The sequence below is a fragment of the Sturnira hondurensis genome, unplaced genomic scaffold (genome assembly GCF_014824575.4).
Source record: "Sturnira hondurensis isolate 20B ecotype Veracruz unplaced genomic scaffold, ASM1482457v3 Scaffold0020119, whole genome shotgun sequence".
Taxonomy (NCBI): domain Eukaryota; kingdom Metazoa; phylum Chordata; class Mammalia; order Chiroptera; family Phyllostomidae; genus Sturnira; species Sturnira hondurensis.
Window position 1 is genome coordinate 5949767 of NW_028092750.1, and position 27455 is coordinate 5977221.

Genomic DNA, 27455 nt, shown 5'->3' on the forward strand with positions numbered 1-27455 from the left:
GGTGGGGGGCAGCCCACCTGGGCCCGCAGCTTCCCTTCCTGCACCTGAAGAGGTACATGGGGGTGCAAGGTAATGCGGAAGGAGGGCTGCTGTGTGAACTCGGGCTGATCTTTCACTGTGGCCTCATCCCCAGTGGCTGGGGACAAAGGGTCCTTAAGGTCTGGTGCTTCCCAGGGTGAGGAGTCCAGGCAGCAGGCTAGTCTCCCTCCAGGGCCAGGCCCTCATCGGCAGTGGTCACGTCCCCTCCGCAACATGGAGCTGCTCTCTTCCAGGCCAGCAGAAGACCATCTTTTCAGTTGCTCTCTAGCAACCTGACCAGTCACAGGGCACTTGAGGGCAGGGACTAGTGGGGATGTCCATGGGGGGGGGGGGGGGCTGNCCGAGGGGGGGGGGGGGGGGGGCTGGAGCCCTATCAGAGCTCTGCCCACCACAAGCGGACCCCTCTCATTCTGCTCTTAGAGGGAGCTGCAGCAGGCACTGTTTGCAGGTGGAGGCCTCCCTCCCAGTGCTGCAGACTGAGGAAGGGCGGTGCGTGGGCAGAGGCAGTCTGAGCTCCAGGGTAGGAGGAATCTAACACAGAACAAGCCTTTAAGTTCCCTGCTACCCCTGACCCTCTGGAGGGGCAGGTGGGCACCATCAGGGGCAGCACATGTGTGGGGGGGATACACATGGGGTGAAGGGTCCCTGGGAGGTCACTCAACTCCTGGTAGAGGACTGGCCAGGTGGCAGGGCAGTGCCTCCTGAGATCAGGAACCTGACAGGGGAAGCCTGGTGTGGGCACTGGCAGGGCTGAGGGGAGGGGGAGGTACAGGGTGCGGCCGGACGGGGCAGCAGGTGCCTCTGCAGAAGCAGAGGTGTCAGCTAAGAGACCCCTGAGCAGGTGTGGGCAACCCCATTCTTAAGGAGTGGGCGCAGGTGAGGGAGGGAGGAGATCCCAGAGACGTTCAGAGGACGGTGATGGGGGGAGAAGCGTGAGGTAGAAGGGTGGTTTTGGGGGACCCAGAGAAGTCCACCCACCCTGGGGCCCCACGTCCCTCCACGGCCCCCCGGCCTCAGGCAGAGAAAGCTCAGACAACCCCAGGCCCCTAAGTTGGCTTTGATGCACAATGCTAGAAGGAAACACTTGGCATTTCTAACGAATATAAAACCTGGATTGGGAAGAGTATTCTAGAACATGCACTGGTATTGGTATAGGGGCAGAGCACCGCCCCAAGGGAAGTGTGACCTCCTGTGCAGGAAGCTGCCGGCTCTGCAGGCGAGGTCTGGGAAGCACTGGGTGCCCGGAGCCGCTCCCTGTCGGTGTGGGTGCCCGGGACGCACAGCTTGGGTGGGGTGTGGAGTGGGGGACCGCCCTAGGGTTTGCTCGCAGGAAAAAAATGGATGAGATATCACAGCTTCAGGTCAATATTTAATTTTTAACATTAATGTGCAAATAAATAGAAAAGGAGACTACAGTCAAAACAGCTGCAAAGGAAGTCTAGGCCCCAGAACAGAAATTCTTCAGAAACGCAAGGGCTGCCTAGAAGCATGCAGGGGAGGGGTTGTGGGGGAGCTGGCCAACACGCTGGCCCCACTGAGGCATGGAGGGGCGGCCTGAAGGGGCTGGTCCAGGAGTCGTGGTAGTTCCCTTCTTGCAAAACAAGGGTTTGGACAAAGTGCCTGGGTTACACTTGAAAATACGCTGGCAGGGAGACCCTGGGGGACACGTGGGCTTTGGCCCTAGAGTCAAAGGCTTCACAAACCTTGAGTTCCACAGGTACCTTTTAGAAACACGTCCCCACCGTGGGTGCGGTGGGTTTGGCACAGCTCGGCTGCAGGACGGGGGGCACTGTGGGTGGTGGGGAGGAGGCTGCTCAGGGACTGCTTGCTCCCACCAGCTAGCAGAGCACACTCTCAGCACAATGTTGCCAGGGCGTCTCTGGGGCAGGAAGTTCGCAGAGCTGGTGCGAGCCCACGCTGCATGGTGTTCGTGGCACAGACAGCCTTGGAGGCCTCTACGTGCTGCCTCAGCCCCCACACATGTGCCCTCCCCGGGTGGCAGCTGTGGGAACAGCAGCGGTGGGGTGGGCACGAGGTGCACTCTCACTCCCCAAGAGCCCCGGGACCTGGTTGTTGCGAAAGTTACAACCACTAAGAGGGTGTAAAGGAATAAATACGTGTGCGTCTGTTATTTCTAGAACGTCCATCTTAGGTACAGAATCCTGCCTTGAGGCCCTCCCAGTGTGGGCCACTTGGGCATGGTGGGAGTGTCGGGGTGAGTCCCGTCCCTGACAGACCCAGAGGCCGGCTGCTGGATCAACACAGGGCTTGGCGTGTCTGATTTCCATAATGGGGTCTTCTGGTGCCCCCTGTCCACCCCACGCCTAGCAGAAAGGGCTTATACTGCTTATAAAATGAGAAGGACCTGAGCACCAGCTGATGTCCACATTGTCAGATACAGGCACTGCCCAGCTTGAGAAGTTTCTAGAAGGTTTCAAAACCACTTGAAGGACACACTTTTCAAGCAAGTCCCTGGCCCAATTCCTTCAATGGCAACTCTTCCCAACTGTGTGTCCTCACAAGGCTTGTCACTGACTTACCTAGATGCCCCGTGCACAAAATGACCTGTGTGGCCCCACCTGGCAGGTGTATGAACACACCTGCTTGTCATCAGGCAGTGCAAGGATCCTCCCCTTTCTGCTGGGGACTGAGCCTCAAGTTCAAGTGCAGGGGTTTTGGGTTTGGCACAGGAATAGCCCAAAGGAGGAAGCTGGGGAGCTGCGAGGGATGGTAGCGCGGGGCTGCAGCCAACAGAGCCCCCGACCCTGGAGCTGGCAGCCTGCAGCGGCAAGGCTGGGGGTGCTCTCCTTCCCTCACGTAGTTCATGAAAGTGCCCCTGACTGACACCTGGGCTGAGGAAGTACACACACCAAACTGCATGTTGTGGTGGCTGCTTGGGTGCCTCAGGGGGACGCAGGGCGGCGGCTGTACTGCACGCGGTAGCGAGTCACAGGCAGGCCGTGCACATGGGCCGTCTCGCAGATTGTCTTGCAGGGCACCATGTCCTCATCCTCCTCGCCCATCAGCCAATCCTGCACCAGGCTGGCTGCCTCCACGGTCACGTTGTCCCCCAGCCAGCGGCTGTGCCACTCCTCGAAGTGCTGGTGGTGCCGCAGCAAGACCAAGGGCTGCACCTGCCGGCAGAGGGAAGGGTGGAGTCAAGAGACCCAGGTGTCCACAGCCAGCTGTGAGCTGGACCCAGGACCCTCCTAGATGGCCACAGACCAGATTACAGGGGCCAAGGCACCCCCAGCAGGCTGTGGGCTAAACACAGTTCCCAGGACAGGGCACGAGGCACCTGCTTGGCGCGGCACAGGGTGCCTCGGCGGTACATGTAGTCCTCGGAGTTCACGATGAACATCATCTTGTGGGAGCTGAGCTTGAAGCGGCAGTCCACGTTGCAGGCACTCTCCACCCCCACCAGCCGCTTCCAGGAACTCTTGGCCTCACCACGCAGGGCCCGCACCTGCTCGCACTGCCACCTGCGGAACTTCTTGAGGTTCCTGGGGGGTCAGAGGAGCATTTGCAAACCAGGAAATCCTTGGCTGGATTCCCTAAGAGCCAGGGCGATGTAAATCAAAGCAAAACAAACCCTTCAACCCAGTGAAAACCAACCCCACACAACACAGGGGTGCTGGCAACCCCAGGCTGGGGGCCACCTGGCCAGCCCTGCTGGCTCCTCTCACTTGCTTCCTATGTCCCTCCAACAGCGGGGTCCCCTCATCCAGCACCTCCCCTCCCTGCTTCCACTCTCCCAGATCTGGTTTCCTCTCTGTCTCATCAGTGGGCTTGAGACCCCACCCTCAGTCTGGTCCCCACTTGGCAAGGGGTTCCCACTCAAATCTAAACACCCACCAACAGCCCCCACTGATCCTAAAGTCCACTGTCTCAACCTGGCCTGAGACCAGATCTGTCCTGGCCTGGTCCCTGGTCCTGGGTCTGAGGACGGTGGTGCTCTTGCCTCTGGCCTGATAGCTGCTATTTCCAGCAGCTTGTCTCTCCAGGCTGTTACCCCCTCCTCCCAGGCCCTCTGCTCCCTTAGGCAGGGCAGCCCCCTCCTACGTTCCTTGTCCTGGGATTACTGGTCTGCTTATCCCAGACCTCAGGGGGGCAGGGCCACACCTTGCACACATTAGGCACCCAGTAAGTGTTCCCAGACAGAAAACCGTCGTTTGGCCTCAATTAAAGACACGGGCCTCCCTGCGGCTCCTCTCACCTCTGCAGGAACACGGGCTTCAGGAGGAAGCCCTCGGTGGGTGAGCTGGATGCACCCTCGGTCCCCACATACTGCTCCACATATCGAGCCAGGTGCTGGGGGGACAGAGGGAGACATGGCTGTGACTTTCCCCATAAAGGGCTCTCAGCCAGGACTCTACACTCAGGGCCCCCGGGGAAGATGCCCACACCCCACCCGGGCTGCACAAGACTCTGTGTGTGATGGGAACGCCCGACTGCCGCTGGGGCAGGACGCGCACATCCAGCTACAAGCTGACAAGTTGTGGCACTGTGTGCCAAGCTGGAGAAGCCCTACTGCATAATGGCCAGGCGCCGTGTGGGTGGGTCCACAAAGGAGTGGGGAGTCCACATGGAGGGAAGTGGGGTCCAGGAGTGGACATCAGGACACAGAGTAGAAAGAGGGAAAGACAAGTCAGAGGTGGAAGTGAACGAAAGGTGGGGCTGGAAGGGGCCAGGCAGGCCCAAGGTGGGCGTGGCTGGTAGTGTCCAATGACGCTTCATTTGCTCACCGCCCTGTTAAAGCCACAGGCTCCTACAGACATGAGCTGGAAACTTCCATAAGGTGCAAGGCATGCAGACCTCCCCCCACCTCACTCATCATGAGAAGAGTTTCCTGCGTGGGGAGTCCTGAAGTGGGGCAAGGAGAGAAGCCCCCAGGGCTGTGCGGAGCGTCGGGTGGGCACCGGCCCTGTTCCCGGTGGTGTGAGTGCACCAGTGTTACCACACCCTCCCGGTTCTCCAACACGAAGCTCCAGGGCTGCTGGTCCACAGATCTTGGCTGTGTGACTCAAGGTCAAAAAGGCAGCAACAGAAATGCTACTTTTCTGGTGTCCTTCCTTATTTGGTTACAGGCTACCTGACCCCAGAATAGGTTCTGACACAGCTAAGTGTCAGGGGACTGACAGTCATTGTTTGTCTGAGAATGAGCAATTCCTGGGATGTGGCACTTCTGGTGATAAGACCTGGGAATGTCCTAGGTAAACTGGGATGAGCTGTTCACTCTTGAGGGTTGAATTGAGTCCCTGAGAGAGACATGCCCAAGTCCAATGTCCTGGCACCTGTGAATGTGACCTCATTTGAAAACGGTCTTTGCAGATGCTACCTAGTTAAGGTGAGGTCACACCAGAGTAAGGTGAGCCCCAAAATCCAACATCTGGTGTCCTTGTATAGACAGAAAGTAGAGACACTGGAATGTGTCTAATCTAGAGGAACGTGTGACTCAGAGCATGGGCCAGGAAGGGGTCCTCCTGGTGACTGAGGCCGGGAACTGGGAGTCCTGAGCTTCACGTGCAGGGAGTACAGAGGCTGCACAGTTCAGGGGAGTGACCACGCCCGCCACCACAGTGGGAGGAGCCAGGAGGCAGGGTTTAGGGGAGAGTGACCAGGCCCTCCCGTGTTGGGCCACACCCTGGACTCCTGAAGAGCTGTCTGCAACTCCAGCCCCTCTGAGGCCCCCATGGAGAGCGTGTGGCCTGTGCTTGTGCCTGTGGCCACCCGGCCCCCACAGTGCGCACAAGGCACAGAACACGGGTCCCTGGTCCTCACCTGGACCTCCACGGGGTCCTCCGACTGGGCTTCCTCAGTGTCCAGGAGCTCAATGGTCATAATTACCTGCCCTTTGCGCTGGAGGAACATCACCTAGGGAAGGTGGGAGGCAAAGCCTGACGCCAGGGGCACAGCCCAAGCAGACACAGCACAAGGATGAAAGGTCAATGAGCCCCCTTTGACAGCCTCTGGGCCTAGATCTTTCTTCTAGGAAAAACGCGCTAGCCGCCCACCTCATGGGCCCTGGGGAGCCCTGAGGCCAGGGCTGGCATCTGGAGACCTGGGCAAGGAGGTGCATATCACCAGACTGGCCACAGCAGTCCACTCTCCACCTAGTCCTGCCGCCCGCCCAAGCACCATGGCAGGCCCCCTCTTGTTCTAGGCATTCCCCTNGGGGCACAGCCCAAGCAGACATAGCACAAGGATGAAAGGTCAATGAGCCCCCTTTGACAGCCTCTGGGCCTAGATCTTTCTTCTAGGAAAAACGCGCTAGCCGCCCACCTCATGGGCCCTGGGGAGCCCTCAGAGGCCAGGGCTGGCATCTGGAGACCTGGGCAAGGAGGTGCATATCACCAGACTGGCCACAGCAGTCCACTCTCCACTTAGTCCTGCCGCCCGCCCAAGCACCATGGCAGGCCCCCTCTTGTTCTAGGCATTCCCCTTGCACCCCAGCCTCGCATGGGTTGAGCACGGCTGGCCTCTCACCTTGAAGCAGTTCTCGTCAGCCATGCACCGCTCGGCCTTCCACTGGTAGCTGGTCTCCCTGGCAGCGCGGACACAGCGGGAGGACAGGTTCCCACCGGCGGCGCCCCGCTTCTTCTCGTTTAGGTAGAGCTCCACCACCTTCAGACAGACATCGTCGCTCACGAGGTGGTGCAGCTGGTGGGGAGGAAGAGCCGGTGGGTGCCTGGGGTGTGTGCTCCCAGGAGGGGGGAGCACGGCTCCAAGCACTCCTTCTGCTGGAGTCCCTACCTCGCCCAAAGAGGATACGGAAAAGTCCACCACATGGAGATCAAGGCCGGGATCAGATGGGCCATGCAGTGAGTGACGTCAGCAGAGGGTGCAGAGCAGACCAGAGCAGAAAAAACTACACCAAATCAGACTAGGGTAGACAAGAGCAAACTAGTTCAAAGCAGAGCAGACCAGTCCAAACTAGAAAGGGCCAGCAATCCCCGCTAAGGTTTGGGAAACACACAGAATGAACACAAAAGTGTGTGCTCCAAAATGGGGCTGGTCATTATCTGAAAGTGTGGGAGGGAGGGAGGCTATGTGTCCCCAGTTTCCGGCTACAAACAGTGAGGTGCCGTAACTCCTACAGACACATCCAAGCTGTAAGGCTTAAGAAAAAGGACTAACGGAAAAAACTGAGGCCCGAGGCTGGATGGAGCCGGTGCGGGCCGGCCCCACCACAAGCAACAGGCTGCCAGACTCCGGACCTTGAGTCCTTCCCCGAGCGTCACACCATCAAACACACTGACGTGTGGGTCTCATTCAGTGCCTGGCCCACAGCAGGTTCCCCAAAACACTGGCTGCTATTATGAAAACAGGAAATGCTGATAACAACAATGAAAAAAGAGGCAAATGGCACAGACACGATCCCCCCAAGGCGGGCTACAGCTATCAGTGCGCAGGGGCCCCGTGCTCAGCTGGTCCAGGGCATTCCCAGCAAGGCCTAGTGGCCCTGGCTCTCCCCAGAACTGTGGTCTGTTGGGGGCAGACTCAACACTGAGCCCTGTGGTACTGCCCAGTCAATGCCTCCCATAGATGTGTGCAAGGCCCTGTGCGTGCTTCCCCATCCCTGGGACGCACTGGCCACGACTGTGGATGGTGACAGGGAGGAACAGAAGCACAGCCCAGGAGGCAGAGGGAAACGGGAAGGTTCCTGAAGACAGAAGCGTTAGGAGTCAGAACAGAGATGTCAGTTGGGTTACATCCTTGTAACCAGAAGACTCAAAGCCTCGTACTCGTCAGTGAGGAAAAGTGGAGGACGACATGGGTGGGCGATCCACAGCCAGGACCTCCGGATGGCCACAGAGGAACAGAAAGGCGCCAACCTCGTGAGCCGTGGGGGAAACGCAATGTAAACCGCAATCAGGGCCCCTGCTCCCAGGCCGAGGAGGGAGGGATGAGAAAGACATCCAACAGCCAGCTCTAGGCCAGACAGAGGACACCCCCAGGGACAGCGGAAGCCTCCACAGCAGCTGGTGGGAGCGGAGGAAACTCACAGACGGCCCGAGGGTGTGAAGCACTGCTCCAAGGGCCCAATGTGCGCTCGTTCCCTGAACAGGCCAGGACGAAGGAGCCACAGGCATCTCAGGAAAAAGGAATGTCACAGAATCACATGGCCTGACGTGGCCTGACTGGCAGCAGCTCGAGAGCAGGGACCCTACCCCACCCACAGGTGACCATGGTGGGGGGCGGGGCAGGAGGGCTGTTCCTGTGTGAAGGCCTGCCAATCTTTTCTGTGTACACGTTCTACCTCATCAAGGTGTTTCTCAAACTTAGAAAGAAATGGCTTTTCTAGAATGTTCCCACCAACTGTCTGGGTGAGTGAGTAACGACATCATTCTTTTCCTGGCTTCACTTCCGCTTTACGGGAACAGCCTTCAAGGGCCATCAGGAAACAAAAGTCGAGCTGGAAACACCGCCAGCAGGACCCCTGTCCCAGGACCACACCCAACTGTCTGGGGCTTTGCTGTTTTTATTTATTTGACTAGTTTCCTCTCCTTGACATTTGGCTGTGGGCAGTGTTTTGCTACCATCAACGACGCTGACTGCTGGGGAGCGTCACTGACATCCACTCCCAGCCCCGAAGTGGGCTGAGTCTTCACACACTGGCACACCACCCTCAGGAAAGGCTTGTCAGCGGGGACTCAAATCCACATTCATGGCACCAATATCCACAACTGCCAAAAAGGGGCGGCAGCCCAGGCGTCCATCCACAGACAGACGGGTGGACACGATGTGGCCCGTCCACACACGGGACTGTGACTCAGCTGTACTGAGCAGTGAAGCTCCGACATGACACAACACGGACAAACCGGGAAAACATCTTGCTGAGGAGCCAGACACGAAAGACTGACCACACAGTGCGTGGTTCCGCGTGGGTGAAAGGTCAGGCCAGGGACCCCACAGAGAGCAGGATGGTGGAGGGCAGGGGCTCTGGGGCTCATGGGGACGGGGCCTCTCTTCAGGGTGACAAAATGTTCTGGAACTACACAGAGGCGATGGTTGTGTAGCACTGTGCACGCACTAAATCCCACTGAACGGTTCACTTTAAAATGGTTAATGTTATGTGAATTCTGCCTCGATTTAAAAAAAAAAAAAGGAGAGAAAGAGGCTGACACGGGGCTACCCACACAGCCCGAGAGATAGAGGGGCCGGTCTGCAAAGCGGGAGGGCTGGCGGAGACTGGGGGAGGCGCTGTGCCCTGCGTGTCGGGCCTCCCGACACTCACCTGGCGCGCGATGCTCTGCACCAGCTTGTCCATGGTGAAGCCGACGTAGGCGTGGATGGTGAACATCTCACGCAGCGTGTCCTCATACTGCGTGGGGTCGATGCTGCCATCCAGCAGGCTGCGCACCATGTCCAGGAAGGCTGGGTAGTACTCCTCCAGTTCCACCTCACCTGAGGGCAGGCGGGGACCAGATCACCCTGGCCGTCCCTATGAGGGCCCCGCCAGGGTGAACCTGGAGTCTCTGTGTTCCCCGTCTCCCACCACAGGCTTCCCAATGTTGGCCCAAGACTCCAGGATGGAAGTGTAACTGGGCAGTAAGGAGTTTCACGTGTCCCAGCCTGGGGGAAAAGACCACCGCTTCGTGCCTGGGGAGGGCAGGCAAGAAGCGGCTGTGGCCCGGCGATCCTGGTTTCCTGGTCCTACCAGAGCACCACAGCCGGAAGTGGTGCTTCCGCCTGGGCAGGACAGGCACGCTCAAGGCCACTATTCTGTGACTTCCCATCTCAGATAACGATGATTTCAAATGAAGTCAGAAAACCACAAGGGGGCACTCCCGGTTATAAGCTATGAACTGGAACCCTGGGGCCCACACAGGCTGCCACCCGTCTCCCAGCGCCTGCACAGCAGCCCTGGGCTCTCGCAGGGTCTGGGGAACTCACTAGGCTGCTTGAGCCGCAGCTCCATGGCGGGGTCATTGCCCTTTTCCCGGCGCCCCTCACAGAGCAGTTTCTCCCTCTCCTTCTCGGTCCTATACTCCAGGAGCTGCTTCTGTGCCTGGCGGTAGATCTTCAGGAGTCGGGAGCACAGAGTCTGGTGGAGACGCAGGAAGAAGTACCAGTTGTTGTTGGCAAAGAAGAGGCTGTAGACGTCATCCACGGGCTTGTGAGGTGGTGGCAGTGGTGGTGGCGGTGGTGGCGGTGGCAGCAGAGGAGGCTGCTGCTGCTGCTCAGGGGCAGAACCCTCGCTGGAGGACCCCTTCTCCTCTGAGGGGCTGCTCTGCGGCCCAGGCACCGGCTTCTTCCGGTCGCCAGGGTCCCCGCTCTGCCCCTGGGGGCTCCCCCGGCCCTCGTCAGCAGAGTCCTCAGACGCCCCTAGGTCCAGCTGCTGGGAGAAGAAGAGGCTGGGCACAAACTGGTGCACCAGCTGGTGGATGGTGCCCTGGTCCTCCTTCTGGATGGCCGGCTGCCGCTTCACGTAGTAGCTGATGAGCGCGGCTGCGTCCTCCAGGATTTGCCTGTCCTCATACACGAAGATAAGGTGTGGCTCGCTGGAGGGGGCGCTGCGGCCCTCTGAGTGCTGCTCCTGGTGCTGGGGACAGGGGGGTGTCAGGTGGGAATCGACCCACTGGGAAAACCCAAGATGGGGACCCAAGGCTGAGGGGCTGTAATGGTGTCTCATCGCCCACAGCCAGGACCAGAATGGGGCCAACCCCTGTCCCTCCCACCACCAAGGCCGCAGCAGTGCCTACAGGTCTACGACATGAGAGGACCAGGGCCCTTGCCACCAAGTCCCAACCGACCTGAGCTGCCCAGTCCAAGGTCTTCAGGAAGTTGAGGAAGGCTCAGGGTGCTCCTGGGCCAGCCCACCACACTCACGCGTGGATGCCCAGCGAGGCCTTAAAGCCCGGAGACTCCTCACATGTTAACCATCTCCTTCCATAGCCCTTCGTGCCCAGCCCACACCCTGCCTCTGTCCCCTTTTCCAGCTGCCACCAGCCCCTCCACAGTCCTCCTATCACCTTGTACAAGCCTCCCCTACCTGCCTGTTCCCATTCACCTGCCAGCTCTGAACACTCTGAGACCTGAGCAACTGGGCCCAAGGAGCAAAGCCAGCTCCATCGCCCTCCCACTGCTCAGTGGAGGACTGCAGTCCCCGGCACGAGGTCCTGCAGCCCCCCGCCTCAACACCAAGTCAGTGCCCCTCCTCTGATGCTTCGGGGGGGGGGGGGGGGGGGCGGTGCCCAAGTGGCCCTGTCATGCGCAGAACCTCTGTGTGAGCTGTCTGCTCTTTCTACCTGGAGAACCATGGCCCTGGGTTCACCCACCCCTCGGTCTTTAGCCAAGGATCGTTCTCCCAGAAAACCTTAAGACAATGGCTTCTTCCAGACTGAGTGCACTGGAGGATGCTGGGCTCTTGGGAAAAGCAAGTGTGGGGGCCATCCTGGTAGGTGGGATGTCCTGAGGGTAGGGGCAGGGGTGGGGGCAGGGCAGTGAGGGGGTGGCGATGACAGTTTGCTTCTCCAACAGAACTAGTGATTGGAAGGACATAGGGGCAAAGCTTTCCACGCTGTGCCCTGCCCTCACCAGCCAAATGCCTTTACCCTCTCTGCCCCCAGGGGCACAGCCCAGGAACTCAGTGGTGAGCAATGGGTCTGCTGGGCTGTATCACCACCCTAAATTTGACAATGTGCCACAGACCTCCTTGGATAGGGGTGTGACTCAGGCTTTGAGGTCCCCTATAAGGGGATCAGACAGGCTGCAGGATAAAGCCAGGGGCCAGCGGTGGGCCCTACAGGAGAGAGGCTGTCCCAGGAGAGGGAAGCAGGAGGGAAGGATTTCTGGGCCACTGCCCAGTGACAGGGAAGAGCATACACTCTGGACAGGGCACCCCCCAATAGCCAGCTCCCCTGCCTTCAACTTCTGTATTGTAAGGAAAGGTACGACTGCTTGTTGCTTATACAAGCAATAAGCAATCAGCCCATGCAAATGGTCAGTCTTTGATGCCGCTGTCTGTCTCCTTGGCACAGCAACCCCTTCTGTGCCACTCCCTGGAGCTCTGGCCAACCTTCCTGACAGCCACTCGGTGGTCTCCGCCTCCCTGCCAGGCCGCCCCGTGTGCATTTCTCAAAGGTCCAGATCCTCAGAGCCCAAGAGGCCAGCCCTGCCTCAGTTTTGTGGTTCAGGGCCCTTGAGCTCAGACGTTCTGAGACTGGCAAGAAGGCATGGTGCAACTGCTGGGTGCTGGAGGGGGAGCCCCAGGGCCCAGTGCTCTGGTCTCCTGTGTCCCCGGTCCTCCCTGCTAAAATTTGGCTAACAAACTTTCATAGGAAGATCTATGTGCAGGGGTTACACGGGATGTTCCCTCTGGGGGCTGAAACGCTGCCCGGTGGAGAAAGGAGAGCCGTAAGTGCCATACAACTGAAGGAAGGTCCCTCAAGGCCCACCCCAGGGGGTGGGAGGGCCGCGGGCAGCGCTCCGGCTGACAACAGTCCTCCCCTGACCAGCCCTAGTCTATGTGCTCCAGAAACGCCCATCCATCCACACGCCTCCCTCGCCCTATGAGGGCGAGGGCTCCAACCCGCCCCAGCACTGGGACAGGGACACAGGGACGCAGGGACCGGGGCAGAGGAGGGCCTCACCTCATCGTAGACACTCTCGATCTCGTTGAGCAAGCTCTTGGAGCGAAGGGCCTTGGTGTCATTCTGCTTGAAGTTCACAGCCTGGTGGTCCAGGGACTTGAGGTATGCCTTCTCGTACTGCTCCCGCCAGATTTTGTTAAAGCCCTGCTGGGCCTCCCGCCACTCCTCTTCCTTGGCCTTCAGCCTGCGGGGCCAGAGGGGCTTATAGGGAGAGCGTAGGGACGCCCGTGTCATCCCTGCACAGGACCAGCCTGTCTTCCTCCCACAGTCCAGCCACTGCGCCCCAAACTTGGGACAGCCAGCTCCAGCCTGTCTGTGTTGACTAAAGGAAGGAGGGTGGGGGCCATGGCCTTGGAGGACCAGCATGGCTGGTTTCATGGTTGCTCAAATACTGATGCCGTGGAACCAACCTCCTCCCCATCCTGGCTCCTGCCACTGACGGTATTCCCTGCAGCTTTTGGCTCCACTGTGAACTCCATGAAGGAAGGGACGGTGTGGGCCTTGCTCAGCTCTACCACCCAGGGCCAAACACAGCACTGAGGGCAGCCACTTTACACCGGTTCCCTGTCGTGGAAAGGCTGCTAAGACACATTTCTACATGGAAGGCAAGCTGTGTTACGGGTCCCACTCCTCATGGTGAGATCTAATTATGTGTGGGTGGCTGAGGGACTTGGACTTTTAAGCACACTTTCCTCCTGAGAAGGGAACAGAAAGAGGAAGAAGACTGGGAAGCTCAGTGAGCCAGCCTGAGGCCCCAGGGACCTCCGCTGCGCCCACCTCCAGCCTTGTGACTGCACCTGTGACCCACAACACTAACGAGCTTCCAGAGGGCCAGAAGCCAAGGAAACCTTTTGAGGACGACGGGGACAGCAGTGACAGGGTTTTTCTTGAGGCTCTCGATGATCTCAGGGGCCTTGTCCCCATAGATTCGATGGATGGCGCGACGCTGGATCACTTCGGACGTGCCCCCCAGACAGTCGTCCAGCCGGAACTTGTCCTGGTCTTCCGGTGCCATTCGGGAGAGTTTCTTCTGCACGCTCTCCAACACCCGAATTGTGGCCAGGTTGGTCTCCAGGACGACGTCTAACTATGGAGGGGAAAGCAGGAAGGGGTTAGGGGGGCCCTTGGGGGGGCCCGGCCTGGAGCCGGGCTGCTTGGATAGAGCATTCGGGATGCCAGGTACTCGGAGATAGGGCCCGGAGCAAGCGTGGCTGATTACCAAGCTGGGGCCCAGCCCCGGGAGGCACAAATGCAGGACTCGGCACTGAGGGACTGAGAGCCATGGGCTGCTCATTGCTGGCTGACCCCCTTTAGGGGCATAAAGGGCAAGTTCTGCCCGGCCAAGAAAAGGGAAGGGACCCGTGGTGCACTTCATCCCTGGATACCTCTCTGGGCATGTGCAGCAGGGAGAGCCAATCCCCAAAGGGCACATACCGTGTCACCCCATTTACGACACAGCGAGGGAGACAGAGCATAGGTCAGTGTCGTGGAGGTCAGCACTGGGTGGGGCCAGGAGGGGGGTGTTCAGACAGAGGGCAGAACGAGGGTGCTAACGGTGAGGAGCCACCCGCTACCTCGGCTGTGGTGGTGGATACACGAACCACCAAAGGAGGGAAAACCGCACAGAGCGGAACACATGTGCGTGCACGGTACAGGTGCACACACATGCCACATACACAAACACAGGCATGCACACATAAATACAGTCCAACTGGGCAGATGTGCCAATGTCACTGACCAGGCTGTGATATTCTGACAGGGGTTTAATAAGCTGTCACTGTGGGGAAAGGAAACCTGGAATGCTGTGCAATTTCTTACGCTGCATGTGACTCTATGATGACCTCAGCCTCCTTTCTCACCAGAAAATTAAGTTGATTTTCAAAATTAATTAAGCCCTGGCTGGTGTGGCTCAGTGAATTAAGCACCGGCCTTCAAGCCGAAAGGCTGACGGTTTGATTCCCCGTCAGGGCACGTGCCTGGACTGTGGACCAGGTCCCCAAACGGGTGTGTGTGATGTATCTCTCACAATGAGGTTTCTCTCCCTCTCTTAGCCCTGCCTTCTTGTCTCTTTAAAAAATAAATAAGTAAATCTCAAAAAAAATAAGCGAACTTATTTTTAATTCAAATAGTTACATTAAAAATAAGTAATTAAATTCAAATATATTGCCCGGCCAGCCCAGAGGAAAGCAATGCAGGAAAGAGACCCGCACGGAGCTGCCCCTGTTGGAAAGCGCTGGCACCCTGATTCTTGAGAGGACGCGGAGGGGTTAGGCAGGGTCAGGACACCTCCCAGGACAGACAGGCGGATGAGCAAGGGAGAGAGGGCAGTGGTGTGGAGGAGGGGGACAGCCACCCCCATCTGGGCCAGGACCCAGGGCCGCCGGGAGGCCCCGGAGCACCAGCACACGCACCTCAAAACGCTCGTCCTCACAGCGGTGCAGCTGCTCCTCATAGGGCGTCTTCTTGGAGCTGACAAAGGTCGAGTCCTCCGACCAGGAGGGGAAGGAGACCCAGGTGTCATTCAGCACCTGCACCAGAGGAAACACTTTTACCTGGGCGACAAGCCCTGACGGCCAGACCCGGTCACTGTGTTATCTAGTGTAAAACATGAGAAGTAATGGCATTCTGATTTCACAGTACACTCCCTCACATACAAATAGTAACCTTAATTTTAAAGTGGTCTGAAAACATGACTTTGATCAAGGGGAACAAATCACACTATTTCAGAGATCTGCGAACTTTCTCTGTAAAAATCTGGATACCAAATATTTCAGGTTTTATGGGCTTGTGCAGACTTGCCAGGACCACTCAACTCTGAGTCCTACTAAAATAGCCACCAGCAACATGGACATCAAAGGCATGGCTGTGCACCAGTAAAACTTTATTGACAAACACAACCAGAGGGCCAGCTCCAGCCTAAGGTCTGGCCCACAGGCCACTCTTTGCTGACCCCCGGCTATACCCGGGAGCCCAGCAGGCTCCCTCAAGTTCTGGGTGCACGGTAACGGTCTATGCACTTGGCAGCCTGCGGAGCGTTTGACTGCCGAGTGCCGTGGGGCCTCACTGAAGCTGGTGGGCCCAGGACTACGCAGGCTTACAGCCGAAATAAACCCAAGTCAAAACGATGGAGAAATACACCAAATGCCATACTGGGCTGTGGGTGCTGCAGCTTGCCAAAACTGCCACCAGGGTATGAAACTGTCATCTCTGCTCAGGTATCTGCCACCTCCTGGCACCATCCATCATCCAACATCTGGGGGACTGACATGCGGTCTTTCACCTGGCACGTGGGAGTGCTGGGTGTTTTAGGGGGGCATGCATCACGGGCCGACACAGCCCTGGGGAGCTACCTCTTTGCAGATGGCCGTCCTCCCACTGCACTTGGGCTGCTGGTAGGTTTTGGGGAGCGCCCGGTAGCTGGATCCGATGCGCTTGCAAGATGAGTAGTCGATTTCCCGGCTTATTCCATCCCCAGATCTGTCGCTAATGGGCGGGGCGAATGACAGCTCTTTCACTCCCAGGAAGGACTTGAATTGTGCAAAGAGTTCTGGAAATTTCCTTTAGAAATAAAGACAGGTGGTCGGCACCCCTGGGGCTTTCTGAAAGTGATCTAGAGATTTCAGAACAGCTCCGTAGAGACACTCGTGGTCACAGATGGTCAGAATACAAGGACAGGGAGGAGAGGCAAGAGGCAGAACCTAATACCAGATGTGCAAACAGTCCCACCTGAGAATAGATCTGTCCCCCAAAACTCCGTCACCAGCCAGGCCCCACCACGTGCAGGACGGCCCTGAAACCCACTGGAGAAGAAAACCTAGACTGGCAGAAGCTGGGTCCTTCACTGGAAGCACCAGGGCCGAGCAGTCTGCCCTCGCCTGCCTCTACAAGGGAGGGTTTTCCCTGGCACAGTGACGGCCTTCCCCATCACTGTGGCCGCATCACTTGTGGCCACCCTGCCAGAGTTGGGTAGTCCTAGCCCTTGGCCCCTGGCAGATCAGCTCAGTCTGCCAGGCTCTGCTCCAGAGTCTTCCTCCCCCAGGGAGGAGATGCTCTTGGGAACACCCTCTATGGATACAGTCTCATGAGTCGTAACATGACTGCCATGCATGTTGATGGGAAGGTTTTCATGCAATCCACCCCAGTGTCACCTGAACTATTTAAAAGAGTATCAAATCCTACTCAAAGGGTGCAGTTACTGTGACAGCTGACATGGTGATCCTGCCATGACAGAGCCAGGCAGTCTCCCCGGCTGGAGACGCCTTCGGGGATAAACAGATCAAACGTACAGTTGTGTATAATGCAAACTCCCCATATTCCAGATCGTAGTTTAAGGGTCTGACACACACACAATGCCCACATAGATCTTCCTGAAACCACGGTCAGACTGGCTAAGAAACTTGCCCAACGTGACAAGGCTGGGGAGGGGAGGCCATGCTGGGACCTGGCCAGGCCCCTTTTCCCAAGGTCACTGGCCTCGGAGAACACGCTCCCCTCCCAGTGGCTGCCGTGGCCTGTGGCCTGCCCACACACGGCAGCCCGCGCTCTGCAGCAGGACAGGGCTTCTCCTCAGGTGGCTGGGATGCTAGGCAACCTTTCCTTCTTCCTGCAGTTCCTGTTAGGATTTTAACAGCCTATATTAAGAGAATCTGCAGGGTTTTATACCAGCTGGGAAAAGCTGATTCCAAAAGACACCTGTATGATTCCATTTACATAGCACTTTACTGGTGTAAATGTTAGGGACAGAGCAGAGGTAAGTGGCTGCCTGAGGCTTGGTGGGGACAAAGGCCTATGGCTCTGGAGCTGTAGTGCACCCTGACTATGGTAGTGGACACATGCCCTCCCCGGGTGTAGAGCTGTACTCACACAAACACACACACACACACACACACACACGTGCACACATGGGCACTAGAAACAGGGAAACAAGCAAAGATGGGGGGTTGCCTGAGTCACCATTCTTGCTTGGATGCTGACTACAGATGTCATTACAGAGAGAACAAGTTCTAGAGCCTGTGTTCTTTCTCGCAACTGCCTGTGAGTCTCTAACAACCGCCACAATGACGACTACTTCAAGACAATATTAAAAAAAGCACCTATCACTTCTCAAAAAGCACAGCCCAGGAAAGGTGGACAGAGCTTACAGCAACGAGACCCGTGTGGAGAGCCTAGGGCAGTGTTGCTCACCCTAAAAACGGGCTGACGAGCTGGAGGAGCTCAGAGCCGGAAACGAGCTCCTGGTTGAAGAGGGCGATGCAGCGGAGAAAGTTTTCATAGACCTCCTGGCTCTTAAGGACCCTGCGCACCTGCAGGAAAAACGAGTCAGGAGGCCTTGCAGGCTGGGCGCCACCCAGCTCCCGCCTGGTTTGGACACCACTAGGCACAGGACATCACCAACACAGGTGTGCCCGTAAGTGACTGGCAGCAGTCTGCGGGGCTGTGCTCTCTTTGCAGCAGTCGGCAGCTCAGATAGCATGGCGTACCTTACTGGCTCTGGGCAGGAGCTCCAGCAAGATCCCTGCTTTAGAAAAGTCACACAGCTGGGGAGCGGCAGATGTGTGTCCTCAAACTTGCTTCCGACCCCGAGTTCTGCCACCTTCCTGCCCATCTCCTGCCATCTGTCCAATGATGGCCCACAGTCCCTTCCATGGGGAAAGCTGGTGCTAGCCCCACCTCCCAGACCCACCGAGAGCCCCCTCCCCACCTGCTCCCTTCCCAGGAGTTCTCGCCCTGCACGTGTGAGCCCCACCAGTCACCTTGTCGAAGAAGGAGAACTCCTGCAGGGTCCCATACTTCCCCACAGCAGCGATGGACAGGTCTTTGGTACCACGCAGCTTCATTTTCTTCTGTGGAGAAAAATTTGTGCTGCCAGGGCTGCGTGTTCCAGGGGTGGCCCCTCTGTCTCGGTCAGTCTCAACACCACTAGCACTGAGTTCTTCTGACAGAATCTGTCACTGGGTGCCGGGTGAGGTCAGCCCAGGACCACTGTGGACGAAAGTCTCAGACCACCCACCTCCACTTCCATGATCCAGTGAAGGTCACACAACTGCCCCGCCCACAATCTGGGATCTAAGTTGACAGTTTAGGGCTTTTGGCAACAGGGGCCATCATAAAGCTGGAACAGCAGGGAGCTACGCCCCTGGACACAGTATCAGAAACCTCTCCCCTGCCTGTTTTGTCCTATGGGCCATGACAGTGATGGGAAGGGGACAGGAAAGGGACAGGGAGAGGACCGCACTGTGGAATACTGGAGAAGCCCAAGTTTTAAATCTCCATGGAGACATTTGTCTCTAAGCTGGACTAAAACCTGAACTTGGCTGCACTCCCTACAAAACCATCTCCCAAGTGCCTAAAGAATAATGGTGACGTGTCAGCAGGACACAGGAGCCAAAAGGGCCCCACTGGTCAACCCTGGGTCAATCTAGGCAGCACTCAGAGTCCATGCTGACACAGGTAACTGAATCGATGTGGCTGAAGCAGCAGCCCTTCGTTACAGCGGAAAGGCACTGGAAAAGGCACAAACCACAGTGGAACCGGAAAGTCACTACCACAGGCGATGAGTGCAACAGGAGCTAGAACCCAGTGGGGCACCTGGTACAGTGACCCACCTGTACACGGGGCCCTGCCCATGAAAGAAACGGGCAGACAGAGCATCACTTGTGGTTTCTCAAGGAGGTAACACTCCTCACAACCATTCTGTGAGATGGACACAGATGAGGAGCCACCTTGGAGGTGAGCTGACTTCCCAAGGCTCCACGGCCGGTGCATTTCAAGCCAGACCAGGGTCTAGGCTCAGCCTCCTGCCCCAGGCCGACTGCTCGGGGCCTGCGAGTGCTGCTCCCCAGGCCACCTACAGACAAGGCCCAGGTGCTGGGCCGCCACACACTTAGACACCTACACTCACAGCTGACGGTTACCTTGGCTGGTGCCGACACAGGACGGAGGAGCGAGGGCCGGGAGCGCTTTTTGCTGTGTTCCAGGTTCTTCTCATGTTCACTCTTCTGGACAGTGTTCATATCGCAGGGCCCATTTCCTGTGAACTAAGGACATAAACGCAGGAGGTGGTTAGCACTAGAGAGACTCGGCGGGGCCCATTGGTGCAGGTTTTCCACTTGTCTGAGTGCACAGAATGGCTGGCAGCTCAGCTCAGCCCCCAGCCCCCTCGAGCACTATCTGCCACGGGCCAGGGGCTCTGTCCACATGCAAGGTGTCCCACCCTTGAGATGCTTATGTTTACTGGGGGATGGACCCGTGTACACAGGCCATGACAGTGTAATGAACAGCAGGAGGCTGGGAGAAGGCTCACGGAAGGCCATGCTGGAGGGTGGGTCCTGATAGGCGAAGGAGGCCTCAGGTGCAACACTGGAGTGGGGCCTCGGTGTGGGGGGCTCACCCGAGGACCACTGATAAGAGGGTCTGGTGTTCAGGGGCAGCAGGGACTTTCAGAAAAAGCCTTTCAGACAAGGGGACTGCATGCACAAAGCCCCAGCAGCCAGAGGAAGTGGTTGACGGCTGCCAGGTCACTTGGGGGGCTGGGGGTGCCCTCCAGCCAAGTCCGTGTTCTTCTCTAGGATGAGCAGTGTCACCACTCAGCGAGAGCTCCTCACTGGTCCTCTCAGGTGGAGCCAGCCATCGACTAACAGGTTATGTGGATGCTTCTCCCAAGAGGAGTGTCTATGGGGTGTTGGCAATATTCACCAAAAAACAGTTCTGGAAGAATCTAGTCAGTATCTGCCTCCATGTGAATGTGCCACAAGGCCGCAGTGGGGGCGGGGGACGGTGGACAGGCTCCAGCCTCTCTGCCAGACGTGGGCAGGGCTGGGAGGGCACACTGAGATCACCCCGCCTGCTGCCTGCTCCCCCCCCACAGCGGGACCTGGGCAAGAAAGCCATGCTGCCCCCAAACAGCACAGCGGTGTCCATCGGGCGAGAGAGCGCTCTGCACCTGTGTGCACTGCTCAGGATGGGGGTACCGATACATAGGTACATGCAACACAAGAAAAAACTGAAAAACACAGAAACAACATGCTATTTTTTTTTAAAGGATAAACCTTTATTTGCACATGCAGTAGGAATTTCTAGAAGAACACACAGAGGACACTGGGGGTGCTTAATTCTGAGAACAGTGACTGGGAAACTGAGGAGAGGAAGGAAAACTTACTTTTCACACTGATACTCTTACAGATACCTGGTTTTTTCATGAGCATGTACCATTTTATAACAATTATAATGACAATAATGAAATCCTATCATTAACTACAGGCCAAACTTGTCCCTCGGGGGACGAATTTCTTTGGAAGTAGTTATCTGAAGATTCAGTTACGCCAAGAACCTTAGTGGAAAATTCTCTCTCATCTTTTTTGGATGCGAGAATAAGATGCAAACACCAATTCCTAAAGGAGGTGGGTGGGGACACTGTGACACGTACTGAGTAGGGTGGGGGTGGCGCCCCCACTGCTGGCCTGGCCAGGCTTGCTCAGCTGGAAGTGCAATATTAGTTATCAACATTCATGAACAGTTCCAATTTGTACACGCTTAAGCTAGATAGACCCCGAAACCCATTTGGCTGGGGGCTGGCATATTCACCATGCTTGGCCTGTTCTTGTAAATAAAGTTTCTTTGCTACAGAAGCTGCCTGGCCTGAAAAGTCTAAGATACTTACTATCTGGCCCTTCATAGGAAAACATCTGCCAACTCCGATCTAGGCCAAACAGTCGAGTTTAATTAGGACAATATCAAATTTCATCTTTGGTTTCTTTTTCCTGAAGTTTTAATAGAAATCCAAAAATTAATATAAAGGACTATGAATATAAAGAGCACTTTATATAACAGATTATACATGAGTGTTTTTAATAATTTAAAATCTGATTCAATCTTTCTGAATGTATAAAGTAGCTCTAATCACCCAATATACACTAAAAATCTTTGTTGAATTGCTAATAAATGCCACATAAAGACTGTGGCCAGCAAGTTTCCTGAAGGAAATAGTTACTATTACTATTATTGTTTTTTCAGGACAGGCTTGTCCATGTCTAATTTTGCAAAATCCCAATCATGCCACCAGGGGTCGCTGTGACCCCAGAGGACAAGAAGTTCCACTCACTGGCCACCTACCCAGGGCTTAAAGAATCACCACCAAGGTGAAGTTTCATGAACTAAGACGGTCCTTGCCAAAAAACTGCTCACAGCTGGAACAAGCAGTGTGGACAGAGAGTCCTACCAACTACCTAGTGTCTGTTGTGTGACTCCCCCACAACCGCAATGGGCAGAGCTCTCCTTAGGCTACACGGACCCGTGGGTGGTTCTGCAGCACAGATCAGCAAAGGCAGGGCCCTGGGCTCACCCTGGCCAGGCACTTCCCTAAGGAAACTTCCGACAGGCCTGGGGAGGCAGGTCCCCACTGCCACTTCTAGATGAAGCTAAGGCTCGTAGAAGTGACCTGGCAGGCTCCCACAGCTAGAAAGTGACCAAGTGAGATAAGGATAAGGTGTGCAACCATCAGTCCTTGCTCCAGGCATTGTACCTACTGTTTCTAGTCCAGGCGGTGTTGCCTTCCTGAGCCTCCCTGGGGTGTGAAGTGAGGATATATCCTTCGCCCCTTGACTCCCGCCAGAGTAGTGAAAGCAGGCAAAAACTTGCCCAGGCCTTTTTGCCCCATGCAGGTGGGCTGCCTCTGGACTACTCAGCGCTAATGGTGGAGGCTCTGGGAAGGCCAGCCACAGACATTACTATGCACCCTTCTCTCTGTGAGGATAAGTTCAAGGAAAGAGCTGCCAAGGCTGAGGTCGGAGCTGAGATGCAAGACCCAAATCCAAGAGGATGAGACCCAAAGAAAACTTACCAAGCATACAAGGGGCACTATGGGGCTTCACAGAGTGAGACAGAATGCAGCTCAAGCTACCAGGGATGCAGAAGGAGGTGGTGAGACTTCTGCTGAGGAAAGGAGGAGGACAGAGCACTGTGCACGTGCAGGGCCCTGCAGGCGGCACTTGGAGAACAACAGTTGGCTGGGTCCCCACCTGAGCAGGGGGCCGGTTAATCTTGTGGAAGAGAAGGAAAGGAAGCCCAGGAGGTGATGTGGCTGGCTGCAGCCCACGTACAGCACCTGAGGTGGCTGAGTGCTGTGGCCCAGGCTGTGAGCTCAAAGGCCTCATCCCTCAGCCCCCTAAGACACCCAGGGCTCCAGCTCCAGCACTTAATGTCAGCTCCACTGATAGGCACAGGGCTTCTCTGACTTGGCGTCAGGGCTTCCTGGTGGCATCCCTGCTAAGGGCCCTGGAGACAGTGACACAGGGCAGGGAGAGTTTGTGAGGGACACAGGACAAACCCCAGCCCACCCTGGCTGGACCAAGAACGTTCAGGGCACCTAAACCCAGACTCTGGTTGCCCCTGATCTCCCTTCAATGCCACCGCCCCAGCCCTGCTTCCATAACGTCTGCGTTCAGAAGTGGTGATGACACGTGAAGGGGGGCGGGGCAACTTTTCATGCGCTCACACTCCAGGCCGTCATCAAGGGCAGAGAGGAAGAAAAATGAAAAGAGGAAACAGAAGTCAACAAACTAGGGAGAGAAGGGAGCTTCCTCAAGCTGATAAAGGGCGTTTATGAAAGACCCACAGCTTGCAGCACACTCAACAGTGAAGACTTCAGTCTCTCCCTCCAAGATCAGGAACAAGACAAGGACGCCTGCTTCCAACACAGTACTAGGGGTTCCACCAGGGCAAGGAGACCAAAGAAAGAAATAAAAGGCATCAAGACTGGAAAGGAGGAAGGAAAACTACATTAGCAGGTGGCATAGTTTGATACATAAAAAAATCCTAGCGAATGCACAAACCAAAGTTCATCAACAAATTCAGCCAAACTGCAGGTTACAAAATTGACACACAGAAAGCACACAGAAGTGGTCTTTCTGTATACTAGCAATGAAAGATCAAAAAATGCAATTAAGAAAACAATTCTAAGTGCTGGCCTGAGAACCAAAGGGTCGTTGATTTGATTCCCAGGCAGAGCGTATGCCTGGGTTGCAGGCCAGGTCCCCAGTAGGAGGTGCACAAGAGGCAACCACACACTGATGTTTCTCTCCCTCCCTCCCTTCCTATCTCTCTAAATATAAATAAAATTTTAAAAAACAAAAAAGAAAACAATTCCATTTCCAAAAGTAGAAAAACATTAATAAATTTAACCAGGACGGTACGAGACATGTACACTGAAAACTGTAAGACGTTGCTGAAAGAAATAAAAAAACAATTTAAATAAACAGAAAGATGTTGCATGGTCATGGACTGGAAGGCTTAATATTGTTAAGTTGACTACTCCCTGAACAATCGAAAGATTAAATGCAATTCCTGTCAACAGAAATGGTGACTTCCAAAGATCACCAGGAAAAACTGATCTTTAAATTCATACGGAATTGCAAGGGCCCCTGAAGAGCCAAAACAATCTTGGGAAAGAATGCAGTTGGAGGACTCACGCGTCCAGCTTTCAAACTTACTACAAAGCTACAGTAACCAGGACAGTGGAGATTAATGGATTAGAAATGGGGAGTCCAGAAATAAGCTCAGACAACCATGGCCAACTGGTTTTCAACAAAGGTGCCAAGGCCACTGAATGGGAACAAAAGAGCTTTAACGAACAGTGCTGGGGTGACTGGATCTCCACATGCAAAAGAATGAAGTGGGACCCTTACCTCACACCATATACAACTACTAACACAAAAGGGATCAACAACCTAAACATAATAGCTAAAACTACACAACTATTATAAAACAGGGAGAAACCTTCCTGACTCTAAAAGATTTGGAGATGAAGTCTTAGACTTGACACTAAAAGAAAGCATGAGTAACAAAAAATAGGTAACTGGACTTGATCAAAATTTAAAATTATGTGCATCAAAGGACACTAACCAGAAAGTGGAAAGACAACCAGTGGAATGAAGGATAATATCTAATAAGGGTCTAGTGTTCAGAATACATAAAGAACTCTTACGATTCAACAACCAAGAGACAAACTAAAATATGGGCGAAGGACCTGAATGCACATTTCCCCAAAGAAGGTATACAAATGGCCGATAATTACATGAAAAAATGTTCAGTATCACTAGCCATCACGGAAATATGAATCAAAATCACAATGAGTCCTGGCTGGTGTAGCTCAGTGGATTGAGCGTGGGCCTGTGAACCAAACAACCACGGTTCGATTCCCAGTCAGGGCACATGCCTGGGTCGCAGGCCGGTTCCCAGCAGGGGATGCATGAGAGGCAATCACACATTGATATTTCTATCCCTCTCTCCTTCCCTTCCCCTCTATAGATAAAGAAATAAAATCTTACAAAAAAATCACAACGAGATACCACTTCACAGCAACCATGAAGGATGTAATTTTTTAAAAAGAGAGGAAAACACCACGTGTCAGTGATGGGGAGGAACTGCCAGCGAGAGCACAGACTGGGGCAGCTGCTCTGGGAACTGGTCTGGCAATGCCTCAGAACCGTGAACACAGAGTGACAATACGACTCAGTAATTCCACTCTCAGTACAGACCTCAAGGAAGTGAAAACAAGGACTCAAGCAAATCCTTGTACACACACGTGCACATCGGCAGTACTCACAACTGCCGAAAAGCAGAAATCTTTCAAATGTCCACCGATGCATAAACAGAACGTGGCCCACCTACACAACAGACTACCACTCAGCCACGAAAAGGAGTGGCGTACCGACACGTGGTGTGATGTAGATGGGCCTGGAAAATATGCTCAGGGAGAAAAACCAGACATAAAAGGCCACGTGTCATGTGATTCCATTTATATGGAAGGTCCAGAACAGGCAAATGCAAAGACAGCAAGCAGACTGGGGGTTGTCGGGGGTGGGGGGGGGGCATGGGGCGTGACTCTAACGGGGACGGGGTCTCCTTTCCAGGTAGTGGAAATGTTCCAGAACTAGGCAGAGGCAGTGCTTGCTCAACACGTAAATGCATTAAATGCCACTACACTGTATGCTTTAAAATTCTGCCCTGGCTGGTGTGGCTCAGTGGCTTGAGTACCAGCCTTCGAACCAAAGCGCTGATGATTCCATTACGTGCCTGGGTTGTGGGCCAAGTCCCCAGCAGCGGGCACATGAGAGGCAACCACATATTGGTGTTTCTCTCCCTTTCTTACTCCCTCCTTTCCCATCTGTCTAGAAATAAATAAAATCTTTAAATATAACATAAAATAAAATTTTACTTCAACTAAAAAAGAAAAGCCTCATGTTCAAGGAAAAGTAAAGAGGGAATGGGAAGTGTAGCCCAGCAAACCTCAGGCCACAACAGGGAGAAAGACAAGACAGTACAGTCTGCACCCTCACGGTCCCTGTCCCAGGTGCCCCCTCTGCTCTCTGCCCTTCAGTCACTGCCAAGACTCAGCCCAGCCCCACCTGCACCTGCCCACAGGCCCCTAGTTACAAGGCAGGTGGCTCTGTAGTCCTGGGCTGCAGGTCAGGAGGAATACAAGATCCCCTCCCCTCGTCTCAACCTCCTAAAACAGCCCTGACCATCTGGCACTGTCCATACTGAGAAGCCCTCTTCAGGATCTGCTCCAGCTTGACTGATGTGGAGGTAGAGCCTGCACTGGGGCCCCCTGGGTGTCTATACCCTGTGTGGTTCATGGGAGAACCCAGCATGTCCTGGGGGTTGCACAAGCTTGGTTTGGCTCTGGGGCTGCAGTGAGGCATGGGGTTCTGGATGAGAAGGTGGTACCCAGGCTGGGTGGGTGCCCTTACTTACCAGGGACCGCTTGGCTTCCGGCAGGAACTGCCCAAACTCTGAGAGCAGGTCCTCCTGGCCCCGAAAGAGGTTTGCCACCTCGGTGAACACCTCCTCTTCAGACATGCCTCGGAAGGGCCGGCCCTTCGTGCTTAGCTGCTCCTTCTGCCAATTATGAGGAAAGGGAAAAGAGCTGTTAGCCACGGAACCAGGTACCTAGGTTGTGACACTCAAGCATTTCACTGTGGGGGAGACAGAAGAACAGCTACTGGGAGAGAGGGGCCCAGCCTGCCACCTTGGGGTGACCTGTGCCAAGGTCCCTTGTCTGGGCCTCATTCCACAACACAGCCTGAGCACCCTGGCCTTGGATAGGGTCCAAGCTGGGAGTGTGAGGGGATGCAGGCAGTGGTCCCAGCCCTCCCAAGGGCAAGGGAGCATGCACTGCGAGGCAGGGGGTGTGGTGCTGGTGCTGGGCCTCAAATGGAGGAGAGTAAAGAGGAAGGGACGTCACTTCTGGACTAATGAAATGGTTCACCCAGAGTCACTAAGACCTGAGGGTTGACAAAAGATGATGGCCTGACCCAGTGCTCAAAGTGACAAGACGAAGACCAGAGGGGACCTGGTTCTGGAAGGCAGGAAGTACAAGCAGAACTCAAGGTGTACATTAGAAATAAATCTCTGTAAACTTTACACCTGGAAATGAGACCAAGCAAGAGGTGTTGGAGGGCCAAGGCCCTCCCAGGGTGCAGGACTTTGCTGCTTCGCACACCTACTCCGGGGCTATAAAGGAGAATGAGCCAATGGTCTGTCTCCCTCCTCCCGGTCTGCAGCACCCAGGGGGGGTAGTTTTCAACCCTGCACCCATAGCACATATTTAGGAGGGGAAAAATAACTGCTTCCTCCCAATCCCCCACCAAAGTCAGCGGGACACCTGAAATCCAAAGAAAAAATGGGTGAAGACCACTCAGTTCGGAGACGGTGCCACCTGTCTACACATGAAATGATCACACAGCGCTCCTTTGCCCATCGGACCGACGAAGATGGAAAGGATCGGCTTTCTGACGAGGACGTGGGAACCATGAATTGGAA

At 55.5% G+C, this 27455-nt stretch overlaps 1 protein-coding gene across 2 annotated transcripts in view; it reads right to left on the reverse strand.

The window, feature by feature from the left end:
* Window positions 1–1388: 1388 nt before the first annotated feature.
* The window catches only part of SIN3B (SIN3 transcription regulator family member B), a 36312-nt gene continuing 10245 nt past the window's right edge, over window positions 1389–27455 (reverse strand). For both annotated transcript variants that reach the window (XM_037029028.1, XM_037029029.1), the window contains 15 exons: window positions 26388–26531; window positions 19550–19672; window positions 18389–18478; window positions 17820–17938; window positions 15986–16193; window positions 15047–15163; window positions 13484–13722; window positions 12636–12819; window positions 9937–10585; window positions 9278–9447; window positions 6526–6699; window positions 5821–5913; window positions 4256–4350; window positions 3338–3542; window positions 1389–3173 (listed from right to left, as the gene is read on the reverse strand). In XM_037029028.1, coding sequence (XP_036884923.1) covers window positions 2943–3173; window positions 3338–3542; window positions 4256–4350; window positions 5821–5913; window positions 6526–6699; window positions 9278–9447; window positions 9937–10585; window positions 12636–12819; window positions 13484–13722; window positions 15047–15163; window positions 15986–16193; window positions 17820–17938; window positions 18389–18478; window positions 19550–19672; window positions 26388–26531 — 2841 coding nt within the window. In that variant the 3' untranslated portion in view covers window positions 1389–2942. The remainder of the gene's footprint in view (window positions 3174–3337; window positions 3543–4255; window positions 4351–5820; window positions 5914–6525; window positions 6700–9277; window positions 9448–9936; window positions 10586–12635; window positions 12820–13483; window positions 13723–15046; window positions 15164–15985; window positions 16194–17819; window positions 17939–18388; window positions 18479–19549; window positions 19673–26387; window positions 26532–27455) is intronic.